Source organism: Coenobita brevimanus, chromosome 62, assembly GCF_032717465.1.
Source record: "Coenobita brevimanus isolate Jiangsu-jjx chromosome 62, ASM3271746v2, whole genome shotgun sequence".
Classification (NCBI taxonomy): domain Eukaryota; kingdom Metazoa; phylum Arthropoda; class Malacostraca; order Decapoda; family Coenobitidae; genus Coenobita; species Coenobita brevimanus.
In genome coordinates, this window is record NC_137015.1 from 39,571,180 (window position 1) to 39,592,868 (window position 21,689).

The 21,689-nt window shown below is 42.9% G+C and overlaps 1 protein-coding gene across 1 annotated transcript; it reads left to right on the forward strand.

Annotated features, from left to right (window-relative positions):
* On the forward strand, nucleotides 1–18,270 carry LOC145404045 (uncharacterized). The gene is made up of 12 exons (XM_080275648.1): nucleotides 1–323; nucleotides 2,331–2,434; nucleotides 6,375–6,555; nucleotides 7,117–7,273; nucleotides 8,470–8,564; nucleotides 9,180–9,420; nucleotides 10,930–11,067; nucleotides 11,732–12,023; nucleotides 13,074–14,555; nucleotides 14,619–15,473; nucleotides 15,540–15,800; nucleotides 18,141–18,270. The coding sequence occupies exons 1-12, from the start codon at nucleotides 1–3 to the stop codon at nucleotides 18,200–18,202; spliced, it is 4,191 nt and encodes a 1,396-aa protein (XP_080131774.1). The 3' UTR covers nucleotides 18,203–18,270.
* Nucleotides 18,271–21,689: the final 3,419 nt, after the last annotated feature.

Sequence of the window (21,689 nt, forward strand, 5' to 3'; positions counted from 1 at the left end):
ATGTCTGTGTTCCGCTCAGCTTGTGACTTTCTGGCCAGTAAAGCCGGACTGGAGACTGGAATGGATAATGCCAGTGATGAGGATTCGTCTAAGGAGAACTCTCTTGTTAATGGGCAAGGGCAGTTCACCCCAATGACCTCCCCAAGTAAGGGATCCCCCCCAGTAGTGGTGGGATCTCCCTGGGGCCACACTCTCACCCCACGGTCGTCAGGGGGTTCAAAAGGACAGGGTAAAGGCATGAGTTTATCCCAGCGTCTAGTGGTTACGCCAAACTCATCCACGACATCCTCTCCAAAGCAGAATGTGCCCTGGAATGACCTGAGGTGAGAATCAAGGATGAATAATACAGAAAAAGTTAAGCTCTAGTTGATAGTAACAAACACTTATGTTGCTAATGGAGAAACTGGTTTTATTTCATTATATAATGAAACTAATGGTACATGGTTATGCAGGTCAAATGTTGCAATTTAGTAGTGGTATCCTGATTTATATATTTGCAGTAAGCTAACTGAATGACAAAATTTTCTGGTGCGCATAATCAGTCTGAGACAACAGGACATATGCCTTCTGTCTTTTTCCAATTTGACCTGTTGGCTGTTTACCCATTTATCCAGTTCCGGTGGATCATGTAATGACACTGCACTTGCATGGACAATGACAATGTATGGTAATTCTTTACCAAACAGGTGCAGCAGTTCCGCTCATATTTGGTACGGTAAGTAATTTTAGCACATGCAACACAGTTAACTGTTGAACTGTGACTCTAAGAAAAGTTTGGAAAAAGAAAAAATATATCTATTTTTGGGTAGTTAAGGAAGCGGCCAGGTTGCCCGTGGCAGTGTTTACTGACGGTCTTTCCAACTGACCGTATTGTTTACCAACCATCGCTCTGACTGGACATGTCAGTATATCTCGTGTCAAAGCAGTGGGAAACTTAATGATCGAACCAAACCAAGCCTAATGTCACTTGCATTTGACAGCCAGCTTTCAGAGTTAAAAAATGTGGGTTAGGAATGTTAGATTTTACCAACTGCTGGCAGACAGCGGAGAAATATTTACGGTGAGCATTCTAAATCCTCATTTATAGTTTTCAGAGATAAGTTGTAAAAAATGCCCAGTAGCTGGGGTAATCCAGGAATAATAACACGTAATTTGTGAAAGACTCATTTCAATAGAAAATATGGAAAGGCTGCATCTGTTTTTAAAAGAATTAATTTTTACAGAAGTAAGATCAAGTGGGGTTGGTGGAGGATTAGTGCCCCTCCCTGTAAAACAATTAACTCTAAGCCCTTGGCCACCCTGTTTGGGATACATGGCGTCTGGCAATGAATGAATGAATGAAGAACCAGTGAAACTTGCTTTTTCCCTCTACCAAGCATAGATTGCATTAATAATTTCTACCTCATATTAAAATCTATCTGTCTATAGTCAGATGCCATAATCCCATAATGGGTGGCTGTATTTCTTTTAGTTGTCAAATGGGGAAGGACACTATCCCTCCACCAGCTCACTCGTTGACACATTGGGGACACATATGGGTTGGTTATATGGCTATCACCCAGTGTTGTAAATGGTTTCCTTGCTTACGGGAAGCCATTAGGCTTGTCAGTCAGTGTAAAGCCATCTGAAAAGGAAAGAAACGTTGTAAAAAGTGATGGGAAAGATGGGAGAATAGGAAGAGAGGAGGACAGACACAGAAAAAAAACAAAAAAGATGTAAGAAGAAGTAGGCAGCACAGAGTGGATGATGGTTGCCACCGCCTACCACCATAAATAAAAAAATGTATGTGATATAACCTCTAAATTTTTAAAATCTATTGTATCTATAGCCAGATGCCACAATCCCATAGGGGGTGGCCATTTGAGTTAGGCATTTTACAGGGAGGGACACTAACCCTCTGCCAACCCACTTGTTGACACATAAGTAAAATGTATGGGTTGGTTATATGGTTACAACCCAGTGTTGTAAATGGTTTCCTGGCATATGGGAAACCATTAGGCATGTCACTCAGTGTAAAGTCACCTGAAAAGGAGAGTGGAGAAATAAAAATTGACAGGAAAGATGGGAGGTACTGGTATAGGAAGGGAGGAGGGCAGACACAGAAAAAGAATAAATATGAAGGAAGTACAGTAGGCATAATTGCATCAAGTGAGTGGATGATGATTGCCACCATCTGTCACCAATATTAGAAACATTGGATGAATACTGTATGAGAAAATCATCATGTAGTTTAGTAACACACATGTGAAGCTGTTTTGGCTACTCATCTGTCTTGTCGCTGTTTTAAGGTGTAATTCTAATATGCGGTGTTGTGTTTTGTCTTCCCCTAGTTTTGCAGCAGAGGTGGTGAGTCCAGGGTTCACTAGCCGAGTGGTGAGGGAGGCGCAGGGTCTGTCACCACGCAGCATGGAAACACGACGACACTACCCCACAGGTCAGCGCAACACCACTCTTACTGATACATGGGTGATTGGGAGGAGAATAAATAGATTGAGAAAGGGATCATTACGGGCAGTCTTTATAAGTTAAAGATGTGTTCCAAAATTTTACAGCTTTTTCCAAGTGGGGAGCAACGACAAATTGCTTTTAGTAGATAGCCATTGAAAATTAATCAGTGGTTTTTTGAATGGCTTGTGGCAGGCTTAATGGTAACAATGAAAATAATAATGATGGGTTACAGCAAAGACTCAGGACTACAGGAACTACCTACATCGGTGCAATGATTTACCAAGTAGACTTTTTTTTTTTTTTTTTTTTTTTTTTTTTTTTTCTTTAATGCAAGGAAGAAGAAACCAAAGGCCAGGGGCATGCAAATTGCTCCCTCCAAGAAAAAACAAAAACAAGATGACAGAGCCAAATTCAAGATCTATTCATTTTGAGATTCTTGGACACACTGCATGTGAAAGACTGGAGTTGTAGGCAGTAGAGAAAACAGACAGAGGGAAACAGTTCCAGAGTTGACCTGTTGCATACATGAAGGTCTGGGAGTAGCAGTTAGCTCTTGCATTAGAGAGTTGGACAGAAAAGAGATGAGAGTTTGTTGCAAGATAGGTGCTATGTGCCAGCCGTAGTGGTGGAGGGATGCAAGCAGACACATCAGAGAAGCAGCGACCATTGAAGTAGTGATAGAAAATAGATAAAGATGCAACAGTGTGGCGAAGAGACAGAGGTTGAAGGGAGCCAGTAAGAGGAGAGGAGTTGATGAGATGAAAAGCCTTTGACTTCACCTTGTTAAGAAGAGCTGTGTGTGGAGAGCCTCCCCACACCTGAGAATTGTACTCTGCATGGGCAAATAAAACCCATGTATAAAGGCAACAACTTTGTGGGGCTAAAGAAAGTAGGGAGTCGGCTTAGCACACCCAGTCTCTTGGAAGCAGATTTTACTAGAGAGGTAATATGTTCTTTCCAAGATAAATCCTGAGAGGATGAAATCCCAGGTATGTTTAAAGATGATGCAGGAGTGAGCTGGATATTGTTAAAGATTAGAGTGTACTCCTGTGGAAGATTTTGTTGGGTTGATAGATGAAAGAATTGAGTTTTTGATGCATTAAAAACAACAACTTTATTTTTACCCCAATCAGAGATATGAGCCAAGTCAGACATTAGGTGTGCCATTGCCTCATCCTTTGTTTGTTGAAGCAACTGCTGAGATGGACGCTGCGGGAAGTGAATGGGAAGGTGAAGGGTGAAGGATGGAGTCATCAGCATATGAGTGGGTAGGGTTAGATGTACAGCTTAGAAGGTTATTGATGAATAAAAGGAAGAGAGTTGGTGAGGACAGAGCCCTAAGGAAAACCATTATTAATAGCTGTAGGAGAAGAACAGTGGCTGTCTGCTACAGCAGCTTTAGAAAGACCAGAAGGAAGCTAGAGATGAAGGCACAGATAGAAGGATAGAAACCGTAAGAGAGTAGTTTGGAAATTAAAGATTTACACCATTTACTGATTCAGCACAGAATTGATGCTTGTAATTGGAAAATGCTAGAATTTTTATCACCACATACGTTCATACACACCTAATTATCTGGAATCTGAAAAAAAAGAAGTGTAATTTAATTATTAATACTTAAGAGGAGCCTGTGGAGTCACATGGAGAGAGGCTGACAAATGAGGATATAAAGGAGCATTGTGGTGTGGATGTGGATTTGATAGGAAGCGTTAGGAGGATTACACTGAGGTGGTTTGGCCATGTGGAGAGGATGGAGGGTGACAGACTGACGAAGAGAGTGTATGTGAATGAGATGGAGGGGGGGAGAGGGAGGGGGAGGCTGAGGGTGAGATGGAGGGATGGAGTGGAGAGGTATTTGAGAGAGGGGGGTGTGAGTTGGGAGCAGGGCAGTGAAATGGCGGGGGACAGGGCGACTTGGAGGCGATTTGTTGTTGGCCACCCCGAATGGGATTGAGGCGTCTGGCAATAGATAGATAGATAGAAAATCAAGATTCAGAGCAAAAACATGCTAAAGTTAGCATACGTTTCCCCTTTAGATTCCCAGCATGCCTTGACAGACTTCTGTTTTGCACAAATAATGCTCTAAAATGCAGATAAATGTATTTACATTGTACTTCAATATTTATGCACACTACCTCACCATAAACAACACTCCCCTACCACACACACACATCCAAACTCTTTAGTGTAACACACAATACATCAATGTCATTTAAACAACTCATCACAAACATTAAAAATAAATTAGCACCAAGACTCAATGCCCTAAGGTCACTTGCCCATACAACATTCGGACACAACAAAGAAACCACCATCACAGTATACAAACAGTATAGCCTATACATTCAATGATGAACTATGCAAGCCATTCTTGGGCTTCTAACCTCACTGAAACACACTGCAACATTCTACAGACTGTACAGATCAAGGCCCTAAAAATAATCACAGGCCACACAGTTACTACACCTACAGACCACCTACACCAGAAACCAGCCCTCAAAGTCAAGGATCATCTAGACATGAGAGGCACACAAATTCTTGCCACAGCCTCCACAAACCCACACCATCCACTGCACTACATGGCAGCATATCCATACACACCCAGGAACATCAAAACAACACCCAGCACACAATATCATACGCAGATACTGTCGTCTCTACCCCTTCGCCCACCTCAAACCAGCTTCCAGAAGCATATCCACACTCAGATCACTCACTGCTCCATTCATTCACCCAGAGACAACACACAGCTGCAAGCACGGCCTCCTGATATCCACCCTTCTGAATCCTATCTCTCTCATGAGGACAGGGTCCACCTGGCCAGGCTGAGATGTAGGCATCATCCAGCCCTCTTGAGTTCTCAGAAGAGGCTGGAGACCCCATTGCTGATGCCTGTCCAGGATGCAGCACAGCACCCCATACTATTGAGAACATTATGGAAGACTGCATTGCACACAAACACCTGCACCAACAACACAACATACACTCCTTGAGAGCTCTGTGGGAAAGCCTGGTCTCGGCTGTGGCCTTCCTTAGGGACTCGGGGCTGTTTGGCCAGATTGCCTTGGGAACAGCTACTACTGCTACTACTTATATTACTGATGTAATGGTGGTTAGGAAAGAAGGTATGCTAGAAATTAGTTAGAAGGATAAGGCTATGGAGCACAGTACAGGAAATAAAAATTTTAAGATAGAGAAATGCCTTGAAGGACTGCCAGGACCACCCCTTACATGTTCAGGTATAAGTTATTATGTTTTTATTATAAGTGAGATGGAGCTGAGAATTTCAAAGATTTGAATGATGATTGAATGGATCTGTGACCCGTTTCACTGAATGTTGTTGACAGCTCATAGTTTTGTATTCTCTTTTGTATCTGTATCCTACCCAACACTGAGATAGCAAAACTTTAATTTGGAGGATGTTGTTAATGTTCTTTGTATCTGAATGGCTGTGCAGTACAAGCATTGTATGCTTTACCTTCTTGCTGCATAATACAGTAGCACATTTACCAACAATTTAGGTTGAACAGAAATGCTCTAACATTGCCTTATGTTTCACAAATGACACAAAAATATGACTTGCATTTTCCTCGGCAATCTAAAGTTTAAGATTGCAGTCATAAATGCCTTGCTATAGACTGCTTTTGTGGATTAGAATGTACTGTACAACAGCCCACTAACTCCATTAATTGAATGAAATACTGTACAGAAATAAGATGGTAGCTGGAATATAACAGAAAAAAACAGACTTCACGATACTGTTCAGAATCAAGCATCTGGTAATAGATAGGTGTACAGACAGATAAATATACAAATTAGATGAATGGACATGTAGCTGGATAGAGATTGATGAGTTATTTGATAGATGGACCAATGTTTGAGAACAGACATTTTTACTGCTGACACCCTCCCCTGACCCCAAGCAGCTCAGGAGCGGTACGTGCGAGCCGGCGTGCTGCCTAATGTACGTCTGTCAGGGCGGGCCAAGGCAGTGCTCACCCCTCGCCGGAACCCCACCGCTCCCCTCCTGCCCCTTGGCCGCACTTCATCCACGTCGTTCACCTCCGCATCACTCTCCTCTGATTTCCTTGCCTCTGCCACACCAAGGTCATTAGTGTTATATTGTGGTTATACAGCACATTACTTTATTGGTATAGTATTACTTAAAGTCATTTATAATGAATGGTATAGCCTGTGGGATAAAGCTTAGAATTTCCACGGCTTGCATTGTAAGTGAATGATGTTACAGCCTGTCCCTTCATATTAATAATGGGTACCTATGAGAATTTTATATGTATTTCTGTGACACCATTTGATCTACATTTTATTGTTAATGATAACATTGATAGTAATACAGTTATAGGAGGGTGATGTAGAGAAACATTACGTAACAACTAAACTGTATTCCCAACACTCTTTGCTCATGAGTTTCTTCAGAGGAAGCTCATTGGCAGAGCTGGTCAGGACTAGTTTTGCCCCATACTCATGATTTGCAGCATTACCCCTTAATTATAAAATTATTTTGTAGGTGTTTCTCTGGCATATTGTGTCTTTATGTTGCTATCAGTGATGATGGTGATGATTTGGTATATTATTATATATGATGATGATTATGTACTGTATGTTGTTGTCAGAACATTAGTTCATTTATGCCATTCCTTTATACAGGATGCCAGATATCCGGTCTGTGGCATCGGTGCTGGAGGGTGGTGGTGGTAATGGAGGTGAAAGCGCACGTGACCCAACCAGCGTGGCAGCAGTGGTAGCAGCACTGCAGCACAGTCAGCAGGCTGGCAAGGGGGTCAAGCGCAACACATGCTCAGTGGTGGGTATTGGCTATACTGTACCTTTTCTGGAAAGAGGGGAGGATGATGGGAGCTTGTTGGACGAAGTAGCATTTTTCATAGTCTTGTACTGTATTTCCTTTGTTTACTGTATGAGCTAATACTGTCACTGACCCTGACCCCATCTCTGTAATGACTTTTTTAAGGAGCTTTCACAGTGAAGGTCAGAACCAGTCATCATTAACCTTGTCACACCTTTGGTAGTTCATATATATATATATATATATATATATATATATATATATATATATATATATATATATATATATATATATATATATATATATATATATATATATATATTATATATATATATATATAACTATCGGATATGTTTATATGAAGCTACAGAATGTGGTGAATGGTTTTGGCGTATCAGATAGAGCCAGGATTCTGAGGGCTTGAATGATGAGTGAATGGAAGCATGGCCCATTGAATTGGGCAAACTTGGGCTGTCTGGAAGTTGCTACTCTTCATCCTCCCCTAGGTGGGAAGGAAGGTCTGGATGATAATGATAATACTGCTACTGGGTAAGTTATGTTATTGTAAGCAACATATAGGAGAATGTTAAGGTTTAATATGTAAGTTAAAAATCTAAGGAAATGATGCCAGAGTGCCTTTGATCCCATAAGAAAGCAATCCAGTATCAAAGTTGCATTTTGGGAAAATTTTTTGTTCTCTACATACAACAGTATATCGGATAGGGATTAATTAATTTACCCTTTTAGTTATTTCTGTATGTAAATAGTTGCTTTTGAGTATTTATATTATTTGCTGCATTATTGAATACAATATTTTACTGTGGCTTTAATTTGTTTATTGTACACTATTTGTTAGGTTTTTACTGTAATAGTTGTTACAGTACTGTTTATCCAACTTTCACATTTTTCTTTGATGCTGAAGTTTGTCTTGGAAGACTGCAATGAGAGGTTCTTGGTCAAAATACGTACATAACAACTGTGTTAAACTGTACAGTCATGTGGTTTGATGCTGAATGAAAGCATTTACAGCTTTAGTTTACTCTTTTTACAGCTGTATTCATTCTTCTTTATGAATGCTGCCCATCCCATTGAAAATGGGAAATAAGGTTATGATGATGATGTTAATGTTGCCTCCGTTTGTCATTGCTTCTACGTATCTCTCGCCATATTGCTTATCATGTGTTACATGACCCTAGGAGGCAGAGGACCTGAGTAAGCGGCAAAAGGGTACCACCACAGCCACCACCTCCTCCAGCATCACCTCACCTTCACTGCCAATCAACTACTCCAGGTCAGCCCTACAATTTTGTTTAACCTCTTTCTGTAACTGTAAAGTGGAATGATGATGATGATGAAGAGTAGTGCAAAAGGGGAAAGGCCTCAAGCTACTTAAAAGAACAGATTAGAAAAACTTATAAGTGAGATATTTCTCAAATAGATGAATATGTCCATTCCATGTCATGTCAATTTCCTTAATCCTTAACTCATTGAGGTCGGGCATTGTTTATGAAATCAACTGTCAGGAGTAGGCATTTTATGCAAAATAGATGATTTTTAAAAAATCACTCTTGTGAAAACTATTAAACCTATCATAAAAATCTGTATACCCAGCAAAGCACAACTCTTTAGCTTTAAAATGAGTGGTGTTCCAATGTCCAACGATTATTTATTGTAGAGCAGTGACTGAGAACGTAAGAGTGTCTAAACATTTTTTAGCGAGGACTGACGTCCCTATGACACGTTCCAGAACAGGGACAGACCTTTGAAGGTTAAAGCAGTGTCACACTTCACTCATATAACTATTTCTCCCATCCTGAAATTCCAAAATTTCTATGCAGCTTATGCCTTGTTTGTTCTGAGTAAAAGTCATTGATTGAACCTGTAACAGATATTCTTGCCATTACAGAGACTATAATGAGGATGATGGTAGTGGTGTGAGTGGCAGTGCGGGTGTGGTGTCGGGCAGCAGTGTTGGAAGTGGGGGTGAGAAACGCGCCTTAGACCTCAGTCCCCGGGGGTCAGCCAGTGGGGATGGGGCTGGAACAGGGCAGCAGGTTAGCCCTGAGAGCAAGAGACGCTGTGTCTTGGACCCCATGACAGCATCATTCTCGTCATCCAGACACCTGCTCCAGCTTGCCAAAATACAGGTGAATAGGTTTTTTATTTCATTTATAAGTGGTAGGTAGGGGCGACCATCAGCCACTCACTTGATGTAATGCTGCCTTCTTCCTTAGCCTGTATCATTCTTTTTCAGTGCCTGCCCTCCTCTCTTCCTATTTCTCCCATCTTTCCTGTCACTTCTTATTACTCTTCTTTCCTTTTCAGGTGGCTTTACATTGAGTGACAAGCATAATGGTTTCCTGTAAGCCATGAAACCATTTACAACGCTGGGTGGTAACCATATAACCAAGCCATACGTGCTCCCTACGTGTCAACAAGTGGGTTAGTGGAGGGTTAGTGCCCATCCCTATAAAACAAATAACTTAAAGTCAAATGGCCACCCCTTATGGGATTGTGGCATCTGGCAATAGATAGATAGATAGATAGATTTATTTTCTAATGTTAGTTTTTATTATATACCAGGTACTTTTGGAGTTTCCCTTTTTCCTTGTTTTTGGATCCTACTGTATGTATGTAATAGCTGTAATAAGGTTGAGTTGGTGATGATGTTTTTCCTGCTCTGTTAATCACTTGTGTATAGGTTTATAAGAGATCAAACAAGAGTTGCAGAAAAGGGAGTGAAGCTTGATAAATAGTGAAAAGTGATGTATTTCAGGTCTGATGTATGCAGATGATGCACTCCTGTTTGATATTGGTGAACAGGATCTTGCGGAGACTGATTCGGGTGACATATGGGTGTGAGACTGTAGTGTGGCATGAAAATGAAGTCAAGAGAGAGCAGTGGAGATGGGACTGCTGAGGAATGTATGTGGAGTACAGAGAGTGGATAGGATACGGAATAATGTGATTCATGAAAGATGTGGAGTGAGGAAGTCGTTAGGCACCAAAATCAAAGAGAGTGTACTGAGATGGGATGGTCATGTGGAGAGAATGGATGACAATAGAGTGGTGAAAAAGGTATATCTGAGCAAATTTGAAGGAGGGAGGAGGCAAGGTAGGTCAAGAAGAAAGTAAAGGGATATGGTGGATGAGTGTGTGAGGGAGTGAGGTATGGAAGTTGGTTAGGCTAAGGGACTGACAAAAGATTGAGCTGACTGGATGAACTTCGTGTGGAGAAGCATATGACCAGGGATTTGGCAACCCATTTTAACGTGACAGTGTTTGGATTGGCTCTATCAGATAGGTGTATGTGAAGCTACAGAATGTGGTGAAGTTTTTTTGGTCTATCCGATGTAGCCATGATTTTGAGGGCTTGAATGATGAGTGACGGGAAGTGTGGCCCATTGGATTGGGCAGACTTGGGCTGTCTGGATGTTGCTACCCCTCACCCTGCCCTAGGGTGGGAAAGGAGGTCCGGATGATGATGATGATGATGACCATCTTTGTTACTGAATACTACTGGAACTCATTGTTTTAGGTGAGAATAATGATTGAAATGATGGTGCTGATGATGGAAGTATGTTAGCCTCACAGGAGGTAATATGAGAGTGGATGTTGGCATTGTTATGGTCAGTAACTCCTCACACTCTTTCCAGCAGGGTGGGCGAGACACTCCTTTCTCCCTCTTTGACTCCCGCCGTGACACGGACTCTGACAGCAACCCTAGTGTTGAGTCTAACCAGTCCAAGCAACACCAGGTATGCCTCTCACACACATACATAGATCATAGTTTTGTATATTAATATTATTGTTGCTCATAAGTATCGGTTTTACAATACAGTAAAACCACGATATAACATACTTCAATAGACCAGAATTTGCTTTTATCGGAATCGAGGAGCTACCAGACTAAGTTCTCATGTATCAGAAAAAGACTGATAAAGCCAGAAACAGTTCTAACTGCCTGACCACTTCAGCTATGTTCACCACAATAAGATAAATAAAAGACATGTTTATCTGTGTACAGTAGAGTATTATTATATATATTAAACCATTTGATTATTGTAGTGAATGTATAATACAGTACAGTACTGCAATGGTAGTGAAAACAGTCTAAAAATGGTGCGATCCAGACTAATGTCTGATATATTGGAAAAAGTCCAGGTTAGCAGGGGGAAGTCTGGATGTCGCTCTTATCAGAATTTCGCTTTTTTCAGAATGGCTTGGGCACCAGTTAGTCTGTTAAGTGAGGTTTTACTGTATTGTCAAAGTATTTGTATTCAGTATTCTTTGGTGTATGAGACTTTGGTATGGCCTGAAAATGAAAAGTCAGGAATATGGGCAGTGGAAATGGGATTATTATGGAATATGTGTGGTTTGTATTGAGTCTGTAAAAAAGTGGGAAATTTAAATTAGGATGCTACCAACTGTGAACTCACTTTGTTTCACACCCTGCAGGCTGGTGAAACTACATGCGTGGATTCGGTCAGCCCGGGACCTTCTGAGCGTGACTTGACGGATCGCTCAGGCTCCCACACCCCCCAGAGCAGTCGAGGTGAGGGTGGTGTGGGGAGGGGTGGGGCAGGGGGCAGTATTGGGGCCGCCAGCAACGCCTCCCGCACCTCCACCCCGCGTAACCTGACACCGCCGCGACCCACACACGTCATCTCACTTGATGCATACAAGGCTGAGAAGGCAAAAAGTCAGCAGCGCCTCAAGAAGATGTTGGGGATGCTCTTCCACACTACGGGTAATGTTATCCAAGACTGTATTTATAAACCTGTTAAGCATAAGCTGTGTTTCAGATTGGTTATATATACATTTGCTTTCATTGATACAGCTAACAAAAACTTCACGGTCAAATTAGACAGAATATTAACCTGTGGATTGCGCAGTCACCTTTTTTTACCCCCCCCCCCCCAAAAAAAAAAAATGTTTATTATAACCTTGAAGAAAACATCCAGGGCATCATCTGGTGGGGAAAAAAAAAATCTCTCTCCGTCTTTGCATAGGGGTGGAGTAGTGAGCAGTGATGCCCGGCCGCTGAAGGTTGTGGGCTGTGGGGGGAGGGATGGGAGACATGGTATAAGGCTTCTTGTTGTTATTTATGTTTCTGATATATGTATATGTACATTATAATACAGTTTCTATTTATTATAGATTTATATGTTAGGCTCTTTTCACATTTTGCAATTGTAATATATGGCTATAAGTATATAGATAAGGAATAATGTTTTTATACATAAAATTATAAAATACCAACATATCTTTGTAGTAATTATACTTCTAGTGTTGCCCCATGAGGAATGTAGAAGCCCAGGGCTAGGCACGGTGGTCCTGACATATAAGATGAAAGTGACCAACCTCACTCATCCCTGAGTGGCATTATGTGAACAATAAACCCCAACCATCCCTTGGATATAGACCTTCACCGGCTCAATCCAATTGGAGCACCGTAATTATCCACTAAACCACTAGTTGCCATAATTTGGTCAGTGGCTACCACCCAGTGTAGTAAGTGGTTTCCTGGTGTACAGGAAACCACTTGGCATGTCACTCAGTGTAGAATCACCTGTAGACAGAAGGAAGAGGAAAGAAGGAAGGAAAGAGGGACAAAAGAGGACGGAAGGAAAGAGAGACAAAAGAGGAAGGAAGGGAAGAACGAAGGAAGAGGGGAAAGGGCAGGCATCCAAGAGCTGCACTACAATAAGTGAACATTACTATTATTGTTGTTATTATTATTATTATTATTATTATTGTTGTTATTATTATTATTATTAATGTGTAATTCTTTTTTCAGATGCTGATGATCATCCGGCAGATCAGACATCACCAACTCCCCTCAGCACCTTTCCATCTACCCTGTCACCCTCCCTGCCTGCCACCCCTGCTCCCACCCCTACCATCATGTCTGCCACTGATCCCCCTTCCTTTGCCTTCACATCAGCTCCCACCCCTACCACCATCTCTGCCACTGATCCCCCTTCCTTTGCCTTCACATCAGCTCCCACCCCTACCACCATGTCTGCCACTGATCCCCCTTCCTTTGCCTTCACATCAGCTCCCACCCCTAACACCACTGATTCTCTCACCACCAAGCCAAGTGAGGACATCACCACCTCTGCCACCACCATCATCACCACTACCACCCCTCAGACTCCTTTGTCCTCTGAAACAGGCACTGAAGTCTCTGCAACATACACTTTCTCCTTAAAACCCTCAGGGAAGATCACTGAATCAACTGTCAAGGAGACAGAAAACAAGGAAAAAGAAAGTGGAGAAGGGGATGTGACTGTTTCAGCTGTGTTCAAGCTGCCTCCACCATCGTATAGTGAGAGCACCTCTAACAAGCCTGCCAACCCTCTGCTTCCCACCCCACCTACCACAACCACTGCTTTACAGGACACTTCAGATGCTTCTCAAAAAGTCACTCCTTATACATCAGTCTCACCTGTGACATCAGCTGCACCAACCACCTCAGTTCCACCAGTCTTATCTGCTCCCTCTTCAACTTCATCTTCACTAGTGGACTTCCTGAAGGCAACATCTCCAATTAAAACTAACCCCCTTGCTCCACTGCCAAGCACACATGGTAGTTTGTTTTCGTTTGGAGTGCAGGGTTCCTCAGACCAGGCTCCCGTCAGCTCCTTGGCTCCTGGCTTCTCACTTCCAACTCAGGGCACCACAGGCTCAGCAACAGGAAGCTCTCCAGTCGTCAACTCATCTGTTTCAAGTTCAGGAACCTCAGCAGTATCTGTGTCTGCTTCTTTCACTCTCCCTGCCCCTAAGCAGACAACCACCAGTGCCACTGTGTCATCAGCTACTTCAGGTTTGTTTTCATTTGGGTCTACCACCACCACAACCAGCAGCTCCTCAGGTGCTGGGGGAGCATTCACCGGGTTCTTGGGCATTGCAAATAAGGAGCCAACAGCAGTGACAACTTCTGTGGCAGCAACAACACCAGCATTGTCCGGAGGATTTTCTTTTGGGTCTGGTTCTTCTGCCTTCACCCCCCTCACCGCCAAAACCACCACAGAGACCACTCCAGCCACCACTGCCACACCAACATCCTCTGTTGCTTTCCCCTTCACTGCCGCTTCTGTGGCCTCACCATTTGGTTTGCCAGGAGCCTCTGCCACCTCCACAGCTGCCGCCACAGCCCCCACAACCACTGCTGTGTTCAGTTTTGGTTCCCCAGCCACTGCTGCATCCACCACACCAACTTTCAGCTCCTCAAGCTCCAGCATTACCAGCCAGCCAGCATCACTTTTTCCCACCATCAGTCAGCCACCAACCTTCTCCTTTGGACAAACCACAGCTCCACAACCCACTACCACCACCTCAGCCACAGCAGCCACCACCTCCCCATTCAGCTTTGGGGTAGGTAGCACTCAGCCACCATCATCCACCCCTATGTTCCAATTTGGCAAAACTGTGGCCACAACCGAGTCCTCCCAGCCATTTGGTAGTGTCCCAACACAAAGCACTGGAGCCGCCCCACCACTCTTTAACTTTGGTGGTGGGCCAGCAAACACAACAACTTCAACCACCACCACCACAACATCCTCACTCTTCACATTTGGGGCATCTAAGACCACCGACGTGGGCAAGTTGCCAGGAGGATTTGGCTTCACTGCCACACCAGCCACCACCACTGCCACCACTGTACCACAGACTGCCAGCTTTACCTTTCCTTCTACCACTGCCACCACTACCACAACTGCCTCCACTGGGTTTAGCTTTGGTGCTGGAAAGACTACAGATGATAAGTCTGCCTCACTCTTCACTTTTGGTGGGGGTGACAAGAGCACTGCAGCCTTTGGAGGAGCTTCTTCCTTTTCTTTCCCCACCGCCACACCTGCTGCGCCCAGCTTCAGTTCCAGTGGTGGGGCAGGGTTTGGAACTGCCACCACCACCTCCACACCAACTTTTCCTACTGCCACCCCAACACCTGCTGCACCTTTTGGCACATCTACTACTTTTGGGGCCTCTCCTGCCCCTACCTTTAATTTTGGGGGAAACCAGACCCCTGCTTTTGGGACACCTGCTGCTAACCCTCCCCCAGCCCCAACATTTGGGGCACCTGCCTCTAATCCCACAGCCACTCCAGCTTTTGGGGCTGCAGTCTCCAATCCTACACCTGCCCCGACATTTGGGGCTGCTTCATCTAATCCAGCTCCAACTCCCTCATTTGGAGCTGGTGCCTCTAATCCTGCACCAGCTTTTGGGGTGGCTTCTGCCAATCCAGCACCAGCTTTTGGAGCAGGTGCTAGTTCTGGTGGGTTTGGTGCTTCACAGACACCCTCGTTTGGTACCCCAACCTTTGGCAGTGATGGGGCCTCTGCTGCCAAGAGTCCAACCTTCCAGTTTGGCCAAGGGACCACTGGGACACCATCCTTTGGAGCATCGCCTGCCCCGACCTTTGGTGGTGCTGCTGCCACCCCAACCTTTGGTAATGCAGCCTCACCCTCGGCTGGACCAGTGTTTCAATTTGGGGCATCTTCGTCTACACCCACCTTCACTACAGGTACAGTACCTCCACCTGCATCACTTTGTCTCCAGTACTGTAATCAGATCTCTCTGATGTATGCTACAACTGCTGAAAAAAATACAACATATGGTATCCTGTTCACTTGTGGAGGGTTTCCTAGAGCTGAATATAATCACCTAATGGTAGCCACAATATAAAAGTAAAATGGAACAACTTTGTTGGATGGGATGTTATGGAACTGACACTTTAAAAAATACACATATAAACACACACCTTCCATTGACCACATGTAGCTGTGTGTTGTGTGTCCCTTTAATCTCAAATCATAGTACCCTACCATTTATTCATCATCCAGTCCAATAATGTCCCATCAGAAGTGTAGGGGCCTGGGGTAGGCAACTCAATCCACACATTTAAGGCAAAAGTGACCACTTACTCTCACTTTAATTGCATTACATGAGCAGTCAACCTTCAACCACCCCACAGAAACAGACCTTTATAAGTCATAAATGGTTGGAACACCTTAACTCACTAGATCACTAAACATCTAAAAATTTTATGATAGTATGAGAGCTATGGAACTAATGCAGTATATTAGTACACAGCACAAAAGCCCACCCTTGATCTCCATGCTTGTGACAGAGAACTACCCCTGTAAAAGTGAAAATACTCATTGTGACATGGGAAAAGCATAGCAACATCACTGTGTTGATCGAGTAGGGGAAGGGCTGGTCCCATAAATGCGAGAGTCTTGTATAATTGGGGTTACAGTATGTCAAAATTTTCCCTGGATATATTGAATTAGAGTCCATTATATCTGGAAAAAGTTCATTGTAACCAATTGAGTCTAATACATAAAGTCATGCCTGTTACAATATTGCAGTAAATACCAGTAATGCATAAAGAAGTATTTACTTGTTAATGAATCTTGTTTAGAATAATGTATATTGTAGTATATTTAGGCATTGGTTATTCCAGGCTTTCTCACTTTTATCAGACAGATTGATGTAAGTGAATCAAGATCAGTAAGTCTAAGGTGTTCATTAATAATAACAGAAGTCTGATACATTAAAGCCCTGAAGAGTGTACAATTGAATTCACACGTCCATGTTGTATTGGGTGGTACGTTGGGTCTAGGATGTGACAACGGTTATGAGAATCTCTTAAGTCACGGTTTATTTAGCTAAGCAGCCTGTAACAATCTCTTTAATACTGGTCATTTTTTAGTGTTTCCTAAACATTCCATATGTACTGTACCTACAAAGGCTGTCAGTGGAAACCTGTGTTTCGTTTAATGTTTGAAGGCTCCAACATGCTTGCATGTGTCAGCCTTGGTCACCTAATGGCGGCCCTCCATCATACCCAATCTCTGGCAGCCTCCCTGTTCAGCCCCTTAACCCTGAGGTCAGACTTAATGACCTTGTCCCAGGTTTTTTTTTGGGGGGGGTCTACCCTTCGCAACCCCAACCCTAATAATAACGCTTCTCACTTTCTGCACCCAATCATCATCCCCCATCCTCTCCACATGCCCAAACCACCTCAATCTACCACTCCTCATCACAACACCAATACACTTCAGTCCCTTCCTACTTTTCAACTCTTCCATAAACCTAGCCCCCCTCCTCCCCCCAGCCATGCACTCAGGGATGCACTGTACATCCATTTCTGTACGTTTGAGTCTCGAATATCCTCTTCCTTTACTGCCCAGGTCTCATTGCCATACAGCATTACACTCCAAACACATGCACACAAAGATCCCTTAGCACGTAGGGAGAGCCTTTTCAGTGTCAGGAGAGGCAACAGCATCCTGAACTTCTTCCAACCACTCCTCACCGTAGCCACAAAGCTAGCTCCAGCCCCACCGCCAGCACATAACATGTCTCCCAAATGACAAAACGCCTCCACACACTCAAGGGACTCACCAGCAGGTTCAGTCCTTTCATGTCTGACAGTCTCCACCTGCTTTCTCTGACACACTGCACACATAAAATCAGCATTATCTCTCAGTCTAGCACCACAGCATCTCCTGTGTACCAGGAACTTTTGAGCTTAGGCCTACTATTGGCAACAGAACTCCACCCCCCTTCTCTCTCTCTCTCTTTCTTTCTTTCTCTCTTTTTGAACTTAGCAGATTAGTCAGGTGAATCTGAAGCAAGCCCTATTGTTGTCAGGTGGTCTTTGGCATGACAAAGTTGTCTTGGCAGGTTGGTGCAGGTTCATGAGGCAGATTATCAAAGGTCTTAAAGAGAGGTGCTGGAGAGGTGACAGGATTTATATTGCTAACTGTACATCTTCCTTTCCGTTCAGCACCACATTTCATTTCTAAATCCATGCTTACCATACCTGAGTTCTCATGCAGGTGTTTTCCTCTCCCAGGTAACAATCCATCGACTGCTCCAAGACGACCTCGTGCCAGGGTGAGGGGCCGCCACCGCTAGGAGGGCAGTGGTGGGTGAGGTGTGAGGGCAAAATGTAGACGGCATCCAAAACTGAGAGGAGGTTGGTGAGCACGAATGGGGGTACAGTATGTAGAAGCAGTGGAAAACCAGTGACTAGGATGATGAGGAAGACCAAGGATGAGATGGATGGATATTGACTATAAGAATTAGGAAACATCTGAAAACAAGACAAAAAAATGTATGGATAAGGCTTCTGTTGGAGAATGAGGAATATGGAAGGTTAGAGATTGTATGGGAGAATGCAGAGAGGCAGACCAAGAATGAGATGCAAGTATGAAATGAAGGAGTACCTGAGGGAGAGTGGCTTGGTGGGAGAATTGTGTGTTGGAAGAAATCGCTTGAGGTGAGTGAGAGTTTAGAATGGAAGAGGTCATTGGGGATAAATGAGTGAAGTATTTAAATGTTTACCGTATACTGGCTTCATTTTTATTTTCAGCAACTTACCCGTGTTCTTAAAGGATTTTTTTTTTTTTCTGTATGGTAACATTGTTGGTTATTCTATGTAATGATTGTTTTATGTGTTGGATAATGCAAGCAGGATGATGAAAGATATATGAAAAGTATATAATTAAAGCTTTTAGTGGTAATGATATGTATGGTTTGTTATACAAGTATGTTGAACGCCTTTATATGGAGCATCCACCCTAAGTTTGATACTGTTTGGTTCATTTTTCTGCAGCCTGTTAATCAAAAGTTCCTTCATATTTGTTAAGAGAGGATGGACTTGCATTTCATCACATGGGCTAAGTTTGAGAAAGTCTGTTTAATATTAACCCCGTCATTCCGAGAACTCTAGACCATGTGAAGATTTCTGGCAGCAGTATTGATAAAGGGGAGGAAAAAATAACATCATCTTACCGAAGTAGTTAATTGAGATTGTACCACATCCCTTTGCTCTGATATGGCTTTGTCAGTTCAGTCAGTAATATGATAACATGCATCCTCTTAATGGAATCCCCATATTGTGGTACAGATGGTGTTTTTTAATTGACTGGAAGCTAAACCAAGTGCCCAGATCAGGTAAGCTAAACTTAATGTTGTAATGTAGCCTGCTATTGTTAAGAGTAGAGTATCAAGTGGTATACTTGTATTGATTGGGTTACACTTGACCTTGGAAATACTGACAAAGTTGTAAATATGGTGATGATGATGATGTAAATATGGTATACTGTACATTGAGACCCATCATCTAGACCTCTGTTTCATTTAAGTCACACTCTTTCTTTATCAGAGCCATAGAAGGGAGTGAGAAAAAGATAAGTGGAAATAGATATACTGTAGTTAGAAAAAGTATTAGAGATGATGGGACAGAAGTGAAGAGAATGTGAAGAGAAGGGAGTTGACAAAATCTGAAACACTTCAACACTGTACCAACATCAGGTCCATGTTACCCACTGCAAGTGTAGGAGGGTCCTGAGGCTGAGGTTTGGGAGAGGATAACAGATAGGTCCTGCTCTGATAGAAGTGAAATTGATGTTAGTTGGTTCAGATTCAGCGGAGGATGAGGGCCGGTCCAGGCAAGAGTAAACCAGTAATGTTGTTTGTTGTCGTTCCATATTATTATTATTTTGAAAATGTTGAATGTTGGAGTGAAAATTACATGTGTAAGATCAAAACCGGAATGCATATGGTGATTAATAATTTGCAATGACTCATCAAACTTATTAACCTCTACAAGTGCTGGACCCTGTCATTATGGTGGTGTCCAATTTATTTTATTATTCCTACCACCAGATGATTTTATTCAGCTCTTGGGAGGCCTCATATTGATGGGATAAGAACCTCCTCTATAAACCTTCTCAGTATAGCAGATCATCCCTAAGCTTGATGAAATTGCATGGTGATAGAATAATAATACATGACATTTGTATTGAAGTGTCATAAAGGAGTATCATGAATCTTTAAACAGGAGTACAGTAGTATGAATTCATGAAATAAGAATTAGCACATCTTCATAAAAAGCAGTGCGTGTATATCTAAAAGGCAGTACATGTATTCATAAAAAGAGTATGTTGATTCATAAATAGCAGTGCTCATACAGATCATGTATTGATAAAAGTGGATCAGCATGTATCCGTTGGCATCAGCAATATGACCACAAAGACGCACTGGCCATCAAGTTGGTGTACATAGCTGCTTTACTCACCCCCGCAATGCCCATGTGTGGCAGCATCGCGTACGGCTCACCAAAGACTAATCACCTGGTAGTTTGTGCTCTTAACCCCATGATTCAGTTGACACCTTATTGTAGTTTATTTGTGCTGCTACATGATGATTTTTATTCAGTTTCGGAGGGCTTCCTAGTAGAGTCGTCGTAGTAGTAGTTGTTCTTGCTGTTGTTGTTGTCTCAGGTTCATCTGAAATGTGAACCAAGTGAACTGCAGGCTGAAATTGCCTTTCTCTGGCAGTCCACCACCCTCATTTCATGAGCTAAAGAAGGAGTTGAGGGACGTGTATGTTTCTGAAGTTTCCCGTTTCTAGCAATTCACCATCCTTCTTTAAGGGGATAGAGGAGGAATTCAGGCACATTTTTATAACCAGGCTGCAGAGCTGGTTGTAACAGTGCCACCACATGAATGTGTCCTTCTCCAGCACCACCCTCATAGAGCCAAAGGCTGTGTACAATCCCAGCAGGTCAACAAGCCTGTTTGAAAGTGATTAAAATCATCTGGAAGTACTCGAGTATGATTAACTAAAAATGCCTCACCAGCGTGAAGGGGTTAACACCTTGTGCTATAATGACAGTAGTGCTTTTAATTCTTTCTTCAGTTGCTTCTTGGTTGTATGTGTTCATTAGCAGTAAGTTTGTGCTGAGCTGATTCCAAAATATCTCAAAAAGTTATTGACAAATTTCCACCAAACTTTCAGGATATAGCAGCTGTGTGTGTGTGTGTGTGTGTGTGTGTGTGTGTGTGTGTGTGTGTGTGTGTGTGTGTGTGTGTGTGTGTGTGTGCGTGCATGCATGCGTCTGTGGTTGCTGTGTAGTGTTCGTATATTTCACTGACATTAAGGATATTACCTGGGGCCAGATATTTCAATCACTAAACATTAAGCTTGTTGAATCTGTTTCAGCCCTGCATCCTCCAGATCCACTGATTTTGTGTTCACTCTGCTGCAGACTTGTGCCTGGCTTTTCCTAACAACAACAAAAACACACACACACACACACACACACACACACACACACACACACGCACAGAATCATCATCATAATTATATTTCTCATACATACAGTACACGATATACAGTACATCCGTCCATCATCCAGTCCTGTAATGCCTCGTCAGGACAATAGGGGCCCAGAGCTGGGCAACTCGGTCCACATGTGGAGGTGTAGGAGGACTACTGGGACGTGGGATAGGCTACTGTCCCCGAGATGTAGGCCCTGAAGCCTTTGCCCAGAGTCGGACATGTAAAAAAAAAAAAAATAAAAAAAAAAAAAATAAAAACATATATTTAAGGCGAA

Excerpts from the sequence above, each read along its gene's own strand:
- LOC145404045 (XM_080275648.1), top strand. The coding sequence starts at position 1 with ATGTCTGTGTTCCGCTCAGCTTGTGACTTTCTGGCCAGTAAAGCCGGA. Across the intron at positions 8,565-9,179 it reads CTGCCAATCAACTACTCCAG|AGACTATAATGAGGATGATG; the intron begins GTCAGCCCTACA and ends TTGCCATTACAG. Across the intron at positions 14,556-14,618 it reads ATCACTTTTTCCCACCATCA|CCACAGCAGCCACCACCTCC; the intron begins GTCAGCCACCAA and ends CCACCACCTCAG.